General features: G+C 33.9%; 1 protein-coding gene across 1 annotated transcript in view; it reads left to right on the forward strand.

Moving 5' to 3' along the window:
- The window catches only part of LOC115886713 (laminin subunit gamma-1-like), an 82,177-nt gene that overhangs the window by 7,057 nt on the left and 57,781 nt on the right, over nt 1–17,339 (forward strand). The window contains exons 3-5 of the mRNA XM_030905984.1: nt 6,989–7,253; nt 15,415–15,532; nt 16,293–16,476. Coding sequence (XP_030761844.1) covers nt 6,989–7,253; nt 15,415–15,532; nt 16,293–16,476 — 567 coding nt within the window. The remainder of the gene's footprint in view (nt 1–6,988; nt 7,254–15,414; nt 15,533–16,292; nt 16,477–17,339) is intronic.

Raw genomic sequence — 17,339 nt, forward strand, 5'->3', positions numbered from 1 at the left:
AATATCTTGTGTAAATATTAATTTAATTTATAAAATAAATGTTAAGCAGAAGCCAACAAAATGTCACGTTTGAGTGTACACGAATAAAATAAATCAGTAATACGTTTATAACATAAATATGTTGAGAAAATTGTGACTTCATTCTAAAAAAATATAATATACAAATTAAAAATTCTTAAAATATATAATATAAATAAACTAGCGTGTACCAGCGACTTCGTTCGCGTCGAATTAATCATTTGTAATGGTGATGATAAAGCAAAACAAGAATTTCCATTAACATACAAACTGGATAAAATTTTCTCACATTTATGTCAGCATGAGAAAAAACAATATGGCGATATTATTATATAACTCGGTAATATTTGAGGGATAGTTTCATCTCGTTGGAATTTGACTTTCGAAAAATCCGTTGGCCAAAAATAAGTTTTTTACGTCAAGCAGTTTAAGCAGAATCGTGGTTAAAAAATTACATAACTTTTTGGAACACCCTGTATGATTTTTTAAAAAAATTCAAAATATGTAAAAAACCAAATAAATTATGTTTGTCCAAGCGTTTTCCCGAAAGACTAACCGTTTTTTAAATAATAAATATTGTAATATTTGGCGTTTTCACCCTCTTGGAATTTGAGATTCGAGAAACCCCTTCTTATCGAACCTCTACACCCCACAGTCCAGTTTAAGCAGAATCGTGATTACTCAATGGTCATATTTTTTGAAACACCCGGTATAAATTTATAAAAAATCTTAAAATATGTAAAACAACAAAATAAACTATATGTTTAAGAGTTTATTCCGAAAAACTCACCGGTTTTTAAAAAAAATATATTTTAATATTTGAGGGATAGTTTCACCCCCTTAGAATTCGAGTTTCGAAAAATCCCTTCTTATCAAACCTCTACACCCTAAAGTCAATCCGTTTTCCAAAAATCAGCTTTTTACTTCAAGCGGTTTAAGCAGGATCGTGATTAATCAATGACCAGATTTTTCCAAACACCCTGTATACATTTTTTAAAAATCTTAAACCATGTAGAAAAAACAAAATAAAATATACGTGTTTAAGCGTTTTTTCGAAAACTTGACCGTTTTTTAAATAATAAATATTGTAATATTTGAGGGGTGGTTTCACCCTCCTGGAACCGGAATTTCGAAAAATCCCTTCTTATCGAACCTCTACACCCTAGAATCAACCTGTATGCCAAAATTGAGCTTCTTACGTTGAGTGGTTTGAGCAGGATCGTGATTAATCAGTATGTCAGTCACTTAAGGATTTTCTATATTAGTACAGATTTATTTTAATCCCTTTAATAACCAGTTTCTCGAATCTACTGTTTGGTTACCGTCTCAAATGCATCCTGTGGGCGTGGCAATTGTTCAAAATAAAAAGAACTGATGTATTTATAGTTGAGGATGCTCGCTTCAAGTGTGAAACGCAAGAGCAAAGCTCATTAACTGAGAAATGAAAGTTAAAAGTAAATATTTGAAGACACTTTGACGATTGACTATGAATTATATTTTGTTTCATTCATCATTTTTTTATATCCATATAAATTTTCAATTTAAAGCCAACTCTGACGCCGTTTGTTTTTCGATCGATACGGTACTTATCAAGTAGTACTTATGGTACAAACAAAGTGGAATGTTACATGCTTCTAGGGTATTATTAACTATATTTTGATTGTATATCATGTTTTTATATACGTATATTTTGATTATCATGACTTGTATAGTTATTGATCAACACAACTATACAGGGTGAGTCTATAATCGGTCGTAAGTGCAAATATTTTCAGGGCTGATAGATTTCGATAAAAGAAACATATTTTCTCTTTGCCGTTTTTCAGATAAGTCCAAAATAACGGAGTTATTTTACTTTGAATATTTCCAAAAAAAATGATTTTTTCCTAAAATTTTGAGATTCGATCTTTTCTGGATTTTCTTTTTTGTAAATTTAATCTACTACCTATGTTGCCATATTATCAAGAAATTATGTCTTTTTTTTACTAAAAATTAAAAACATTTCCAAATTTTTTTTTCAAAAAATTCCAAATTAAAAAAAAATCGCAAAAAAACTCTCATACTCGAGTTTCTCTCATACTCTCATACTTACGTGGATAAGTAAATCACTACGGAAACTGTCGCAAACATATCAACGACTTCCCTTTATCTTCTTTTTTTGTTGCACACGCGTTGCTTCTACTCTATCTATCCTTGTCGAGGACCTATCGCCCACGTGCCAAATTTAAGCAAAACATACATTTTAAAAATTAATTTATAAAATGTAGATATTTGAACAGTAAATTGAATATTTACTGTCACAAAAACTAAATTATATAAAAAATACATTTTGCCACTCCGTACGAAGTATCAATAAGTATCAATATTCTTAGTAAATCTAACCAGAAAGTATGCATGTAGTTGAATATAAATAAAAGAACAACTAAATACTTTACTTGCTTAAGAAAAGATAATTCGGGGACCTTTATATTAGAACTTCCACACACCAAACACTTTCTGACCATTTTTACGAGATTTAGAAAGTCCAACGATCTCCGTGCTGAGCTCTGTTTCAAGGGTCTATGGAAAATTGGTCAAAAAGAGAATTGAGGAGGATTACCGGGATATGGAGGCTGAAGAACAAGCGGGATTTAGAGCTGGTAGATCCACGGTCGACCATTTATTTTCGCTAACACAGATAATTGAGAAAAAGATGGCAAGAAATATATCTCCTCTACGTAGACCTCAAGAAAGCATATGATAGTGTACCCCAGTCTAAATTGTGGGAAGCCCTCGAGAAAACGAATATCAGCATAACATTAATTAAGGCTGTCCAAGAACTTTATAAGAACAACACTAGCCAAGTAAAGAAAGGACAAACAGTATCAAAGGGATTCAGCATAAACAAAGGTCTTAAACAGGGCTGCTGTCTATCGCCCACACTGTTTAAAATCTATTTGGAACAAGGAAGTGTGAACAGATGGGGATACCATTAAACGACTCGATACTTTACACTCTTTGTTTCGCTGATGATCAAATAATACTGACTCAAGACTACGAGGACCTGGAATATATGATCCGCAAACTAATTGAAGAGTATAACAAGTGGGGGCTGGAGGTATGTATGTGTATCGGCGGCGAACAACAGAACATAATCCTAGAACAGCAACAGCAAGAAATAAAACACTGCCAAAAATATAAATATCTTGGCATGCACATTACCAACGATGGTAGCCTTGATGAAGAAATTAAGTGCAGAAACAACCAGGGAAGACAAGCAATTAGACAACTCAACAGTATTTTATGGGATAAGGCCGTATCAAAAGAAAACTAACACAAAATTTATAACAGCATAGTTAAAAGTATCATTAGTTATGGTAGTGAAGTATGGCGTTTGAAAGAAAGAAACATTAAGTTACTCGAAGCTACAGAAATGGACTTTTGGAGGCGCGCGGCCGGAAAATCGAAACTGGATAGAGTTAGAAATGAAAGAATTCAGAACATCATGGGCGTTAAACAACGAATATCAGAAGACATCAAAATTAACCAACTCAGGTGGTACGGGCACGTACAAAGAATGGAATCAGAATCCCGAAAAAAGTACTCAATTGGACACCACAGGGCAAACGCAAGAGAGGGAGACCTAGACGGAGTTGGAGAGAAGGAATAGACGGGGACATCAGAACAAGAGGAATAGACGAAAACCTCTGGACAGACAGAGACCAATGGAGACTGGAAATCAGAAGACGTCGAAGAACGTTATAAACTGATTTGTATATATAGAAAGTCCAACGAAAAAAAAAATAGAAATATAATTGCCACAAACTTAAAATTAACTTCTCACTAAACACACTTGCATCCTTGGCTATATAAAATCGGGCGATGAAACTAATTAATACAATTTTTAAAATAAAAAAACGCAAAAAACAAGCGTTGTTACACAATGGAAATAAGATTATGACATTGGATGACATGATTATGAATTTATTGGTTTAATTTTTTACAAAAACTTCGACACCTAAATACCTAGATATATTTAGGCCAGACATATTCTAATATATCGTAAACCAATTCAATCGCTGCTTTATGAAAAATCGAATGAAAAATATGGTATTTACGTAATTTTAGCGATCTAAGTGGAAGTTCCATATTTGGCCAAGACGGGTTTGCATTCGTTGCACTTTTTTCCATGTCTCCTAAAGGGGCAGACCGCATGGCGCGGGAATGTTGAACCTAAGAAGTACCGACAGCCAGCGGTAGTACCACCATCGGCAATACAGCAGTACGTAACATAAAAGTGGAAACGGTATTTGGTTTGAGGCGAATTTCTACTCACGTCGTCCAGAGGCGTAGCATATGATACAAATGTCAAATGGCTAGTATTAGCACCGTCTATTAGACGGTGGTATTAGTGTCATCATTATCTGCTTTTGATCACGACAATAATTATCTTGTATATTTGTTCTCTCATTTGTGTCCATGTTTTAGTCCATGTTAGATTTGCAAGACCAAGACGCACGCAGTCGTCGTCTTGGTCTTGCATTTTTTCCTCTTAACTACTTCGTTTATTAAAGCCTATCGAATCCATATCAACTTCAGTCTTTTATAATAATTGTCGGAACGACCCACACCTAGAATCCAGACTTGTGTATATTAATTGCCTCAAGTATAATCGTTAACGACAGGATCCATTTGACAGTGACAGCAGTGTTTGTCATTTCAGTGTCTGTAGTTCATAGAAAAATTCTATTTTTCGGCATTTTTTGGATGTCGTCTATTGAAATTTTCTTGGGGCTTTACTGTTACCCAAAGACAAATTTTAGATTGCTCACTCCCATGTTATTGTGGGGCCGTATTTTAGCTGCATCTACTAGAATAAGGAACATTATTAGTATTTTAATAAAGCACGCTTTTAGATGTTTCAAAAAACTTTTAATAAGAGTAACTTTAACTCTACATATATGTTTCGGCTTGTTAGGCCTTTTTCAAGAGTTTTTTAAGAACTAATCGTCTAACTACACTGTAACTATATATATATATTTGCTATGGGGGGTGGGTTCAGAGAGTTTACAATAGGGGTAATAAAAAATGTGTTTTTGTTGGTCGTTAACATTATTTTCGTTTTTAACAGATTTTAGTATTTCTAACTGTTCAATGTAATTTAAGCGTCTACCTTTTGTTTCTCTGTGTAGTAACTTAATTGAGTTTTCATTAATTTTGTGATTATTTACTATACAATGAGTTGCAAGACCAGAACTATGCTGGAGATTATTAATAGACTTTACATGTTCTTTAATCCTTATATCTAAATTTCTACCTGTTTGGCCTATGTACACGGCATCACAATCATTGCAATCCACCCTATATACACCCGACTTATTTTTTGACATTAGTTTTGTCTTTATTATTTAATAAAATTTGATCTAAATTTCTTTTATTTACGTTAATAGTTTTTACATCCTATTTTATTGAGATTATTTGATATTTTGTTAGTTAAATTAGGAATGTAGTTTAAAAGTCGATAATTGTTATTGTCTTTAGAATTAGCGGAATAAAATTTTTCATTAATATTTTCTTTTGTTTTTTCTTTAGCATATTATCAATAAGGGAACACTTATATCCATTGTTGATGGCGATTTGTTTAATAATATTTAGAATATAGAATAAGGAACATTTTTTACAAAATAGGAACAACCTATATTACCTACATCATTACCGCCTTTATTTCAATCGCAGTTCTTTCCATTTTTATAATCAGATTAGGTTTAACTAGAATTATTACTTACTTAAGTAAGTAAGTAATAATCAGCTTTCAACTATTAAGTTACAAGTTCTAGTTAAACCTAAGTGTTGGTTTTAAATTAAAAAACAAAACTTAGGACTAACTAGAGCTAGTAGCTTAAATTAATTTCTATTGAGAATAATTAGTAAAACAACACAATATTTACAATAAAAAACATTTATTTAATAATGATTAGGCTTAGAAGTTTTAGTTTTATCCGGATTAATATCTAGTGAATAAAATGTTGCATATTTTAGGTCTAAAGCTTTATTTACCTTTTGCCAAGTTGAATTCAAATCAAAAGAATCAAAAATGTGAAATATTCGTATCATCAGCATACATAACTATGTTAGAGTGATAAATTAGCTGCATGTATTAAAAATAACAGGGGCCTCAAGATGGAACTCTGAGGACCTGAAACTGATATAAATTTTTCCATCGTAGATCCAGCAACCCCTCACTTACTTCTAAAATGTATATAATCTATATGTGCTTTCATAATTAAATCTACTAGTACTTGGCTTACTGCCGGAAGTGTTTTATATTTTAATTGCCCATTAAAAGTATAATCTCCAGTTGTAAAATGTCAATAAGCTTTAAAAATTTTCTCTGGTGGTATATTGTCTTTTATAAATTTGTTTCAGCTGCGTATCGCCGAAATAACAAACTCGGGCAAACTATTTTTTGGATTCGGAAAGCAATGATCTTTCGGTCCGTTGTTTAATTACTTCGAAATACCACAAAGTGAGGGCATGGTGATGGTCAATTTTATTTCGCACAGAACAAAAATCCAAAAAAAAAAACACAACGGTGGCAAATCGTACATCCTTAATAAACCGCACTAAAAATTATGAAACAAACTCGATAGTTTTCGATAAACATACTTCTTATTTAGAAACAGACACATCGAAAGTTAAAATTTATCTTTGTTTACCTTTTTTACAAAATGGTAAACTAAAGTGGAGGAGGAACAGGAAACAGGAGGTTTAATTACGATCTTAGAAGTAGCGTTATTGCTGTTATCCATAATAAATAAAAAATTCTTTTAAAACTTACCAAAATTTAAAACTACTGTTTGTTTTTAGAGTACTATTTATTTACTGTAATTCATGCGTGATACCTTTTATATATTTTATCGGAGTTTCTTTTTATTTTGATTTCTTTTTTTTTTCGGTTTAATATAATCTCTCTAAATTTTTTTTCTTCCAGAGATGCATTCCTGAATTCGAAAATGCCGCCTTCAACGTGGAAATGGACGCTACCAACACCTGCGGAGCGGCCGGCGACCTGGAATACTGCGTCCAGACCGGAGTGACCGGTATCAGGAAGTCCTGCGAAGTGTGCAGACCTGGCCAACATCACGCCCGTTTTCTTACGGACTTCCACAACGTGGACAGTCCCACGTGGTGGCAGTCGGAGACCATGTTGGAGCAGATACAGTGGCCTAACCAGGTCAATTTGACGTTAAACTTTGGTAAATACCTGTTTTCTAATGAATACGTAATGGATAGAAGTAATCAATTTTTGAACATTAATGCCAGAAAGAAAATTTTTGAAACCGCTAAACAAATATTGCATTTTAAAAATACTTGACTATAAAAGTAGATATGTATTATTTTTCCAGTGCACATTTTTTCCGTTCATGGACATCATTATTTTCAGCTTATTCAACCATTTCCGATTATGGTGTAGCCTATTTTTTCGTGTGTACTATACTGTATTTTTTGTGGTCTATCTATTGTCCGTCCTTTTTGCCAGGTGTCCTGCCCATTGCCACTAGGGGGATTTGATTCTGTGGATGACATCTATTGCCTGGGTCTTTTGTCGTATCCACTCTATTCATTTACGGTCTCTCTTGGTTATTCCCAGCATATTTCGTTCCATTGAGCATTGTGCGACCTGCAGATTCCTTATAATGTCCGTTTTAAATGTCCAGAAGTCATGACTGGCAGTACACATTGGTCGAATGTTTTCTTCTTTAGATAATGTAGATATATTTAATATCGTATGATCAAGTGTTACATTTATTTTGTACTATTATATGAAATGGAATCCTGGGCCCTGAAAGTGACTACAACGAGGAAGATCGAAGCCTTTGGAATGTGGTTATTTCCTCGGATACTGAAGATACCTTGGACGTAGCTTATGTCAAACGACTCCGTAATCGCATGGACCACGAAAGAAAGCTTCTAGGCATAAAGAAAAGGAAATCAATATACAGGGTGGTCCGAACTGTATTCCGGAAACTTCGGCAGCATATACAGCAGTTAAAATAAGTAAAAATGTTCGTATAAATGTATGTCCTAAAATGATTAGTTTTGGAGATACAGAGTGTAGAAATTTCGTTTTTATTACGATTTTTTCCAAATAATTTCTGAGGCAACCTCAATATTTGGATGAAAATTGATGTCTGGGAGTTTTTTGACATGAGAAATTTAATTTTGATGTCATTATGACTCCTATTTGTAGGGAGCGCCACCTACATGTATTTTAACTGTTTTGTAAGAGTAATAACTTTTCGTCCGTACCTGTATAAAACTACTGAGTGAAAAAATATACATTTCCGTTTTTTTTACGTAAAAAAGGTCCCTTGGTAAAAATCGCTAACTAATTGCTATAAACTCCTACTTACATTAGGACTACTTATTTTAGGACATTTATACGAACTTTTTTACTTATTTTTATCCGCAGAATATGCTGCCGAAGTTTCCGGACTACGAGCCCTAACAACTATATGTTGGGATAAGGTAATATTTTGGAATTATTGCCCTGGTTTTTCAAAATGACTGAAAAATATATGTTTAATTTTTTAAATATAAACATAGCCATATAGCCTAAACAACTTGACAATATTTTTATGAATTTGTAAATCAATCCATGTTTACAGTAGCGGATTTTGTTCATAAAAGGACAAATTTGCTGACAACTAAATGTTGGGACAAGTATTTTTAAATAATTAATATAATCATAGGCGGCTTTGCTATAAACGTCACAAATGTCGCAAACTGTTTACTTCAGCATTGACAGCTTGTAAGTGACTCGATACTTTGAGTAGTGAGATTTGCTGTAAGTAATTTTAATTTTTTTAATTTTCAATTTTGTTAATTATTTAATTCAAAGTAATGGTCTGTGGAAAAGCTACAAATCAAAAACTACGCGAAATTATCATTCGTCAATACAGTACGGGAAAAACAATTCGAAAAATTTCTGATGATTTAAGTATTCGAAAAACCACGGTCTTTAATATAATAAAAAAATACGGCGAATATGACAATGTAGACGTTAGAGGTAAAAGTTCGGGAAGGCCAAAAGTTGTATCTCAAAGAGGTTTACGAAATTTAGTAAAAATTTGCAAGTCTGCGAGAAGAAGTACTCTTCGCGAAGTAACAGTTAAATGGAATACTGTAACTGGTTTAAATGTATCAAGAGAATGTTGCCGAAAATATATTCATAAATGCGGTCTGGGGTTTTACAAGGTAAACTTTATTTTGTGTGGATAATCAATTACCTGAAGATTATTGATACAAATTCTTATTTAGGCCAAAGAAAAACCGCTACTGACAGAAATTCAGAAGAAAAATCGCTACAATTGGGCAAAATCTAAATTATCGTGGACACAAAATGATTGGAATAAGGTCATATTTAGCGATGAGTCTAAATTTGATGTTTGCGTTGGAGATCATCGAAAACGAATAATACGAAATAAAGCAGAAGCCTTTCATAAAGATTGCTTAAAGAGGGTTGTTAAATTTCCTAAGGGGATTATGGTTTGGGGTTGCATGTCAGCAAGAGGTTTGGGCAAATTAAATTTATAGATGGCACTGTTAACGCCCAAAGATATCAACATATACTTGAGACCTCACTCTTGCCTAGTGCTCAAGAATTGTTTCCAAACGAAGACTATATTTTCCAACAAGATGGAGCATCGTGCTATTCAGCAAAATCAACTAAAAAATGGTTCGGAAATAATAATATAAAAGTTCTATCCCATCCTGCAAGTAGTCCGGACCTCAATGTTATAGAAACTGTGTGGCATAAAATGAAGCAATATTTAAGAAACCACCCTCAACGAACAATTTTTGATTTGCGGGCAAAACTGCAGGAAATTTGGGATAATTTTTCTCCTCAAATGTGCCAATCTTTGGTAAATACAATGCCATTAAGAGTTCAGGCAGTTGTTAAGGCGAAAGGTGATGTAACTCCGTATTAAACAAATTTCTTGTTGTGCTGTCCCAATATATAGTTGTCAGCAAATTTGGCTTGACTTTGGCAAAATAAGCTATTATCAAAAGTGATTTGTTTGCAAAGTTATAAAAATATAGTAACATTGTCTAGATCATATTGTAATGTTTGAATTTAGAACAATAAACAAAATAAATTGAGTCGTTTTAATAAATTACTATTTTTTATTGCAAAAAAGACCTTGTCCCAACATATAGTTGTTAGGGCTCGTATAGTTCTGACCACACTGTAGATTGGCCCTATTCTTAGGAGCGACAAATACCAGTTATTATGGCCCTGCCACACACTCGTCGAGTGGCATAGGAAGTAACAAGGAAAGGAGGCAGAAACGTAGTGTGGCGACATTACTCGTCATGCTGCATATCATGCTCCTCGTCCTGCAAACCATTCCTTGTTTTGTCTGTTTTTTGGGCGCGAGTCAAAGGAGCGGCATATAAGCGTTGCGAGTAATTACGCCAGCGGAGCAGAATGTGGACGGAGAGGACAACATTGCGGTAGCACGAGGAGTAGGGCGATGAGCAGCGCGAGGATCATAGTGTGGCAAAGGCATTACACCTAATTATCAAAGGTAAAATCGACAGGAGTGCATGTTCAAACACTCATCAGAACAGCAGAAAGACGAGAAGAATTGGCTGTAGTTATCGCAAATCTTCGCTGAGAACAGGCACCTGAAGAAGAAGATATTTATTGATTTTTGAATTTTATTATTGACGGTTTTTGAGCTAGAGCTGATATTATTTGACCACCATGTACAGTACGTCTATCCGTTCTGCGGCTACGGGGTATCCGTGAGAGGGGAAACGATATTCTCTCGATGTTTATCGTAAAAAATTAGAGGACGCGTCCCATCAATAAAAATTCGACAAATTTACAAGTAGCCAATAAAATGAGTGGGCGGAGCGATTTGCGGAGACGTACTCGTCAAGTCGACGTATAAAATATATTGCTGTTTATTTAAATGTTTTTTGTCCGCATTCCTTTCATAGACACAGATCCAGCAGACGAACTGTATAGAGTGTTAGCTCTAATCACATTTCCTGGCGGTTGACTAGTTTAAACGACGATTTTGGCAAAACCGTGGCCAGATTTAGCCTGCCGGAAGCTATAAATAACTCGGTTAAGGCAAAAAGGCAAAGTGGAGGTCTATTAGATGCTTTCTAATGTAGACAAGACGACAAATCGGTCGCAGACAAGGCGTAGGCGACCGGCTACCGAAATTATCAGGCTTTGGGACGAGAATGTTTCGATAACAAACAGACGACAGATAAAGTTACAAGTTCAACGGCTATTTATCGCTCGTGATGAACCAGACTGGCCAGATATTCCTCTTTTTTTGTTGTCTTTGGTTAGTGACATCGGAGAATGCGTGGGAGAATTATTGTTGTCTCAGTTGCAGATTATGATTAATAATAATGGTTGTTTTCTAATTATAATCGATTGAAATTTGATGTAAGCATGTTTGAGAATTGTTGACAATAGTGGAAATTTGTAAGGTAGTTTTTGAGTTTTTCAGAAGTGAAACTTCTTTACGCGCGCTGGGAGTAAAAATTCAAAGCCGTAACACGACAGAAATCAACAAAAGAATTAAGTTAGCTTGGAGTACTTGCTAAATGGACCGATGTGTACTACCAGTCATGACCTATGCATGCGAAACCTGGACACTTAAAACGGACATTATAGGGAAACTGCAGGTCGCACAACGCTCAATGGAACGAAATATGCTGGGAATAACCAAGAAAAACCGTAAAAGAATAGAGTGGATACAACAGACCACAGAATAGAAGTGGCAATGGGCAAGTCACCTGGCAAGAAGGACGGACGACAGATAGACAACAAAAATGACAGCGTGGTACCCACAAGGAATTAAGAGACCTAGAAGAACACCAAGTCTGAGATGGGACCATGTAGAGGTGGGAATTCTAGTTCCTTGGGAGGAACTATAGTCTGTCTAACGAGAAGATCCTTGACAGTGATAGATGTGTCTGTCATTTTAATTTCAAAGTAGTTTATTTTATTTTACAAAGAAATAAGTTGGTACAACTGGAACGCATAGCAGGAAATATTTAAAATTTGATTGACAAGATGACAAGTGATTACTTCAATTCAAAATATTGTGAAAAAAAACTGTATAAACCTGGAAAAATGTAATCGAGTTATTTTATTTAATAAAAACGGTATGTGTTCAAACAAACAAATCAAACAAGAACAAGACACTACATACCAAAAAAATATAAAAAAGAACTATTATTTACTTTCAAGCTTTATGAAACTACCCGCATTTATGATTATATTTATCAATATAACTTATGTACAAATACAAATTTGTAATATTCCACAGGAATAAATAAAACAGCATAGGTAAATAAAACAAACTATTTTATTAATAATAACTTCTACCAAATTTTATACCTTAAAGGTTGATTAATTAACTTTAATCTTAATTTTTTTAAACCAGTACCTTTTGACATTATTTTTCGGCAGTACTAAAATCCATTATTTGCCTATCGTGTGATGTCGATATTTTACAGCTACTCCAGTTTTTAGTATGTGTTTAGTTTGATCCTTCTACCTTATACGAGATGCACTTATCTACGACGAAATGGTATAAAAACTTTATCGATGGCAACTTCATTGGTGTATAAGACTTTCTGCGTGGCGAGTATTAACCATAAACTGTGCTCTGGGTATACAGTTAATTTTCACTCGATTTTTCCTCCACTTGACTTCAAAAGACACAAAACACGCGAAATAATACGAATCAAAATGCATCATCTTCCAAAACGCAGGGTATTTAACAAAAGTTGACACAAAATTATAACCTAATAATTTGGCAAGACTTTGACAAACGTCAAAAATGACAAGAATCTAAAGGCGAGTTCATACGCATCGGCGTCCGTTTGTCGTTCATCGTTCTGTCAAACCAATAAAATTGAAATAGGATCTGTCATTTTTTAAATAAACCAATAAAACTGGTTAAAAACATCAAGACACGACGCACGACGGATTTATATTTAAACCCATCCATAGATAACTTAAGAATTATTAGAAACTTTTTTTAGTAAAATAAATAGATTGGTATGGGACGTCATCTGCTTTTCTTCTGTCATCGTCTGTCGAAATCTTACCTGAGAAAAAAAACAGAGTATAGTTCCTTAATTCTAGTTCCTCCAGAGGAATAGTTCCTTGAACTAAGTCTTTAGTTCACAATAGTTTCCGACTAACATTGACATCCCCCTTGTTTGCTAATGCGTTTCGTTTGCTAATGCACAGTATGATCTGTATAATTTTTATAATGTACGGAGATATAACGAGACGTGTAATTGTGTATGTTAAAAACATATAGGTAAGTTTTATTGCAGATAAAAAAAAATAAAACAAAACTCAAATCAGAATTTAAAAAGCTATATCACAAATCAATTGGAGCAAATATTACAAAAATTTTACGAAAAATTGTATTTTTCCTCACTTCAAGCTTTTGTTTTTGTTTAAAAGTTCAGAATATCTACTTCGTTTTATAAGGTATTTCTTAATTTTAGGGATCTAAAGTGAAACATTCCCATAAAATATTTAAAAAACAAACTAAAAATCAAAAACAGTATCCACGACAAATTTCTGTGGTAATTACGCCGCGCCGGCTGTGGCAATAGACAAGGCCGAATCCATCGTCGTCGCCTTGTATTATATCTCGGATCTGCCAACTGAATAGATTCCCGTGAACTAGTCTTTTAATAGTTCCTCTATGTCCGGATCCGATAACATACGGCTGGCACTTCCACGCCTGCCTAGCACCAATCGCGCTGGCTGATCCATACGTAAACTAGTCTTTTATTTAGTTCCTTTAGGTCGGGATCCGATAACATACGGCATACGGCTAGCACTCCCCACTCCTGCCTAGCATCGATCGCGCTGGCCCGCTCCATTCGTACAATACGTAAACTAGTCTTTTATTTAGTTTAGTTCCTCTAGGTCCGGATCCGATAACGTACGGCTGGCACTCCCCACTCCTGCCTACCATTGGGCTACGCGCGCTAGCCGATCCGTCGCCGTCGCATATTATTCTATATCGGTCACAGTGTCGATCCCGGAATAGGTCCTGAGGAACTAGTTCTTTGAGAAACCAGGAACTAGTTCCTTTCATTCCGGGGTCGGAATAGTTCATTGGAACTAGTTCGTTCACGAACTACACACCTCTAGGACCATGATATTATAATCCAATAAAATTCTCATTTAAAAAAAATTACGGGCAAGCTGATTTTTCAGAGTTTGTCAGCGACTTCTTCTGAGTGTAAAATAAACAAAATCGTAAATTTTCCCATTGCGGTCTTTGAGCAATAGGAATGGTTTTTTTTAAACTGTACTACAACAAAATAATTAGACGCAAATTGTACATAAGAACATTCTCTATAGTTAAGCGTAACTTAACCTAACTAACCTTAACCTTTAGCGTAATTGGACAAGCAACTTTTCCTCATGATTTTTTTTTTGTAGCTTCATTTTTTTTGTAGCTTCATTCATGAACAAATTGGAGTAGTTTCATAATAATTTTTGTTTAGTTCTACAAATTTACCAACTTAAAGGTGTTCATATTAAAATTACATGCAAACTTCCCTATGATATGTATTTATTTCCTCAAAACGAAACATGGAATTCATCAAGTGAATAAATATTAAGATTTTTTTTTATTTGTAAAGCTACCACCACTTGTTCATGATATGGGCGGTATCTCCAAAAATAGTCAAGTTACAAAAAAAGTTCATAAGGCAAAGGTATGTGTACTCTTATTTTGAACGAGTTTCCTAGGGTGAATTTGCTGAAAAAAGAGTAACATTGAAAACTACCCCAATTTGTTCATGAACTGGACGCTATCACCAGAAATAATCAAGCTACAAAAAAAATTAATGAGGAAAAGTAAAACAAACTTTTTGAAAACTACCCCAAAGGGCTCGCGAAACGGCCGCTAAGTCCGGAAATAATAAACTTATAAAAAAAATCATTAGGCGAACTTATAGAGAATGTTCTTATAAGTACAATTTGCGTCTAATTATTTTGTTGTAGTACAATTTTAAAAAACCACCCTTATTGCTCAAAAACTCCGATTGCTCGAAAATTTCCGATTTTGTTAATTCTCTATACGGCGATACAATTTTACAGGGTGTTGTTTTATTACTTTGTAATATCGATTATTACATCGAAAGCCAACTAATTAAATCTGTAACTTTTTTCGTACAAAGTTTTTTAATATCTTCATTTTAACTTTTGCTAGGTAAAACAGAATTATTTAATGAATTTGCCAGTTTTTAAATTTTATATTATCTTTCTTTGGCAGAGAATTTTGTTATTATTTTTCAATTAATTTTAAGAATATATTATATCTTATAAGATTTTTTTTGCAGGAAAGGCTTTTGATATAACCTACGTTAGGTTATGGTTTATGTCTCCACGACCAGAAAGCTTTTATTTATCGAAGAAATCCTACGAAGGTGGTCCATGGGTACCATATCAGTACTACAGGTAAGACGCACAATGCTATGAGACCAGGAGATGGGAAATTATTTACTTGTATATATTTTTATAGATTAACAAAACCTAACTGAACCTAACAAAACCTGTCTTGAACATATCCCAATAAAAAAGATCAAACTATAGTCAGGATCCAGCTCTGAAGCGTTCTGTTAATTTGGTGAATGTAGGGGTAGACAACCTTAATATTAATTTGAACAGACTTGAATTCTCCAATGAATATCAGAGGGAATAATATACTGGGAGTTCCATTTAAAATAAAAGAGTAATTTGCTTTTAAAAGTGGTCAATGTTCAATATTAATTTTCTCTCACCCTGTATAACTTTTGGCGTCAAGTTTTAATCTGATTTAAAGTACAATGATTCTTTTAACTACATATTAGGTTACACCGGGTAAATACCAGTTTAGGTAGTTTTTTCTGAAATTTAAAATTTGTTCTTCATGTTTTGAAAATACTAAATATGTCAAAAATCTTACATTTTAGTCATATACTTCTCCCCATGAAACTGACCTTTCAGGGGGGACACCCTCTAGAACTCTGTATATTTTTAAAAAATGCTCTAAATAATTAACCTATACATATATCCTCACAAAATTTCCTTTCAATACAAAAACTGTCGTTCTACTTGGAGCCCCGCGTCGTATCAGAGGCGCCACCCTGTATATAAATTGATACGTCTTTTTTTAAAAAAAAAATCTTAATATCTCCCGCCTTTTTCCTATGTTTACTGTACTGCGTTTTTCTTCTAGCGCCACCTGTCGAGATACTTACGGACTACCAGACTCGACCCACACGAAACGCGGTGAAGAAACCCGCGCACTCTGCACATCAGAATACTCCGACATTTCGCCGCTACACGGCGGTAATGTCGCTTTTGGAACGCTGGAAGGCAGACCGTCGGCCTACAATTTCGATACCAGTCCGGAATTACAAGTAAGTCTACATTTTTACAATATATATATCTGCCGTCTGAGCATCGAAAGCACTCCTATTGAATTTAGGTGAATAAGATACTTAAAAAGAAGAAATTAATTTGGTGAATTTTAACATCTTTGAGAAGATAGGTACGTCTTTCCATAAGAACCTTCGTTTTTTGCTGATCCCATAAATATTTCTGCTCGCGTACTAAATCAATTAACTTTTCCGAATCCATTTTCATATTCAAGAAAAGTGCGAACAGCGCAAATATCCCAACCAGACGGGATCTGTGGACGGGATCTCTGTTAAGTTTGGTTAGGTTAGGTTGCTGGAGTTTGGGATCCTGTCGATCCTGTTTGATCCACAGACCAACAACATTTAGATTGGCAACTCTCGTCATTTATCGAGAACGCGTTTTACAGCGCTCGGTGACTTGAAGACGTACTAAATCTTCATTTTTCCCGCCAGGTGCTGGGAATTTAAAATTTGAAATTGAATTGCATTATTGCTTTTTTACCAAACGTGAAAGAATTAATACTGTTTTTTTAGTTTTCTGTAAAATATAACTTTTATTTTACAGAAAACTAAAAAAACAGTATTAATTCTTTGACGTTTAGAAAAAAGCAATATGTATATAATATTTCTAATAAGACTGATACAGAACAATAATACAAAAACCAATATGAAACAAAAATTTTATTAAAAATCATCAAATAATACTATAATATTATCCATTCAACATTTTAATAAAAAATAATTCGTTATATAGATTAGTACCTTAAGTAATATACATACACATTATACAGACATTTTACATTATAATATAAACAATATTTATCAACAAAAGCAATAAAAACATTAAACTTTATAAAGGAAAA

Source organism: Sitophilus oryzae, unplaced genomic scaffold, assembly GCF_002938485.1.
Source record: "Sitophilus oryzae breed Bouriz unplaced genomic scaffold, Soryzae_2.0 scaffold_494_pilon_pilon, whole genome shotgun sequence".
Classification (NCBI taxonomy): Eukaryota; Metazoa; Arthropoda; class Insecta; order Coleoptera; family Curculionidae; genus Sitophilus; species Sitophilus oryzae.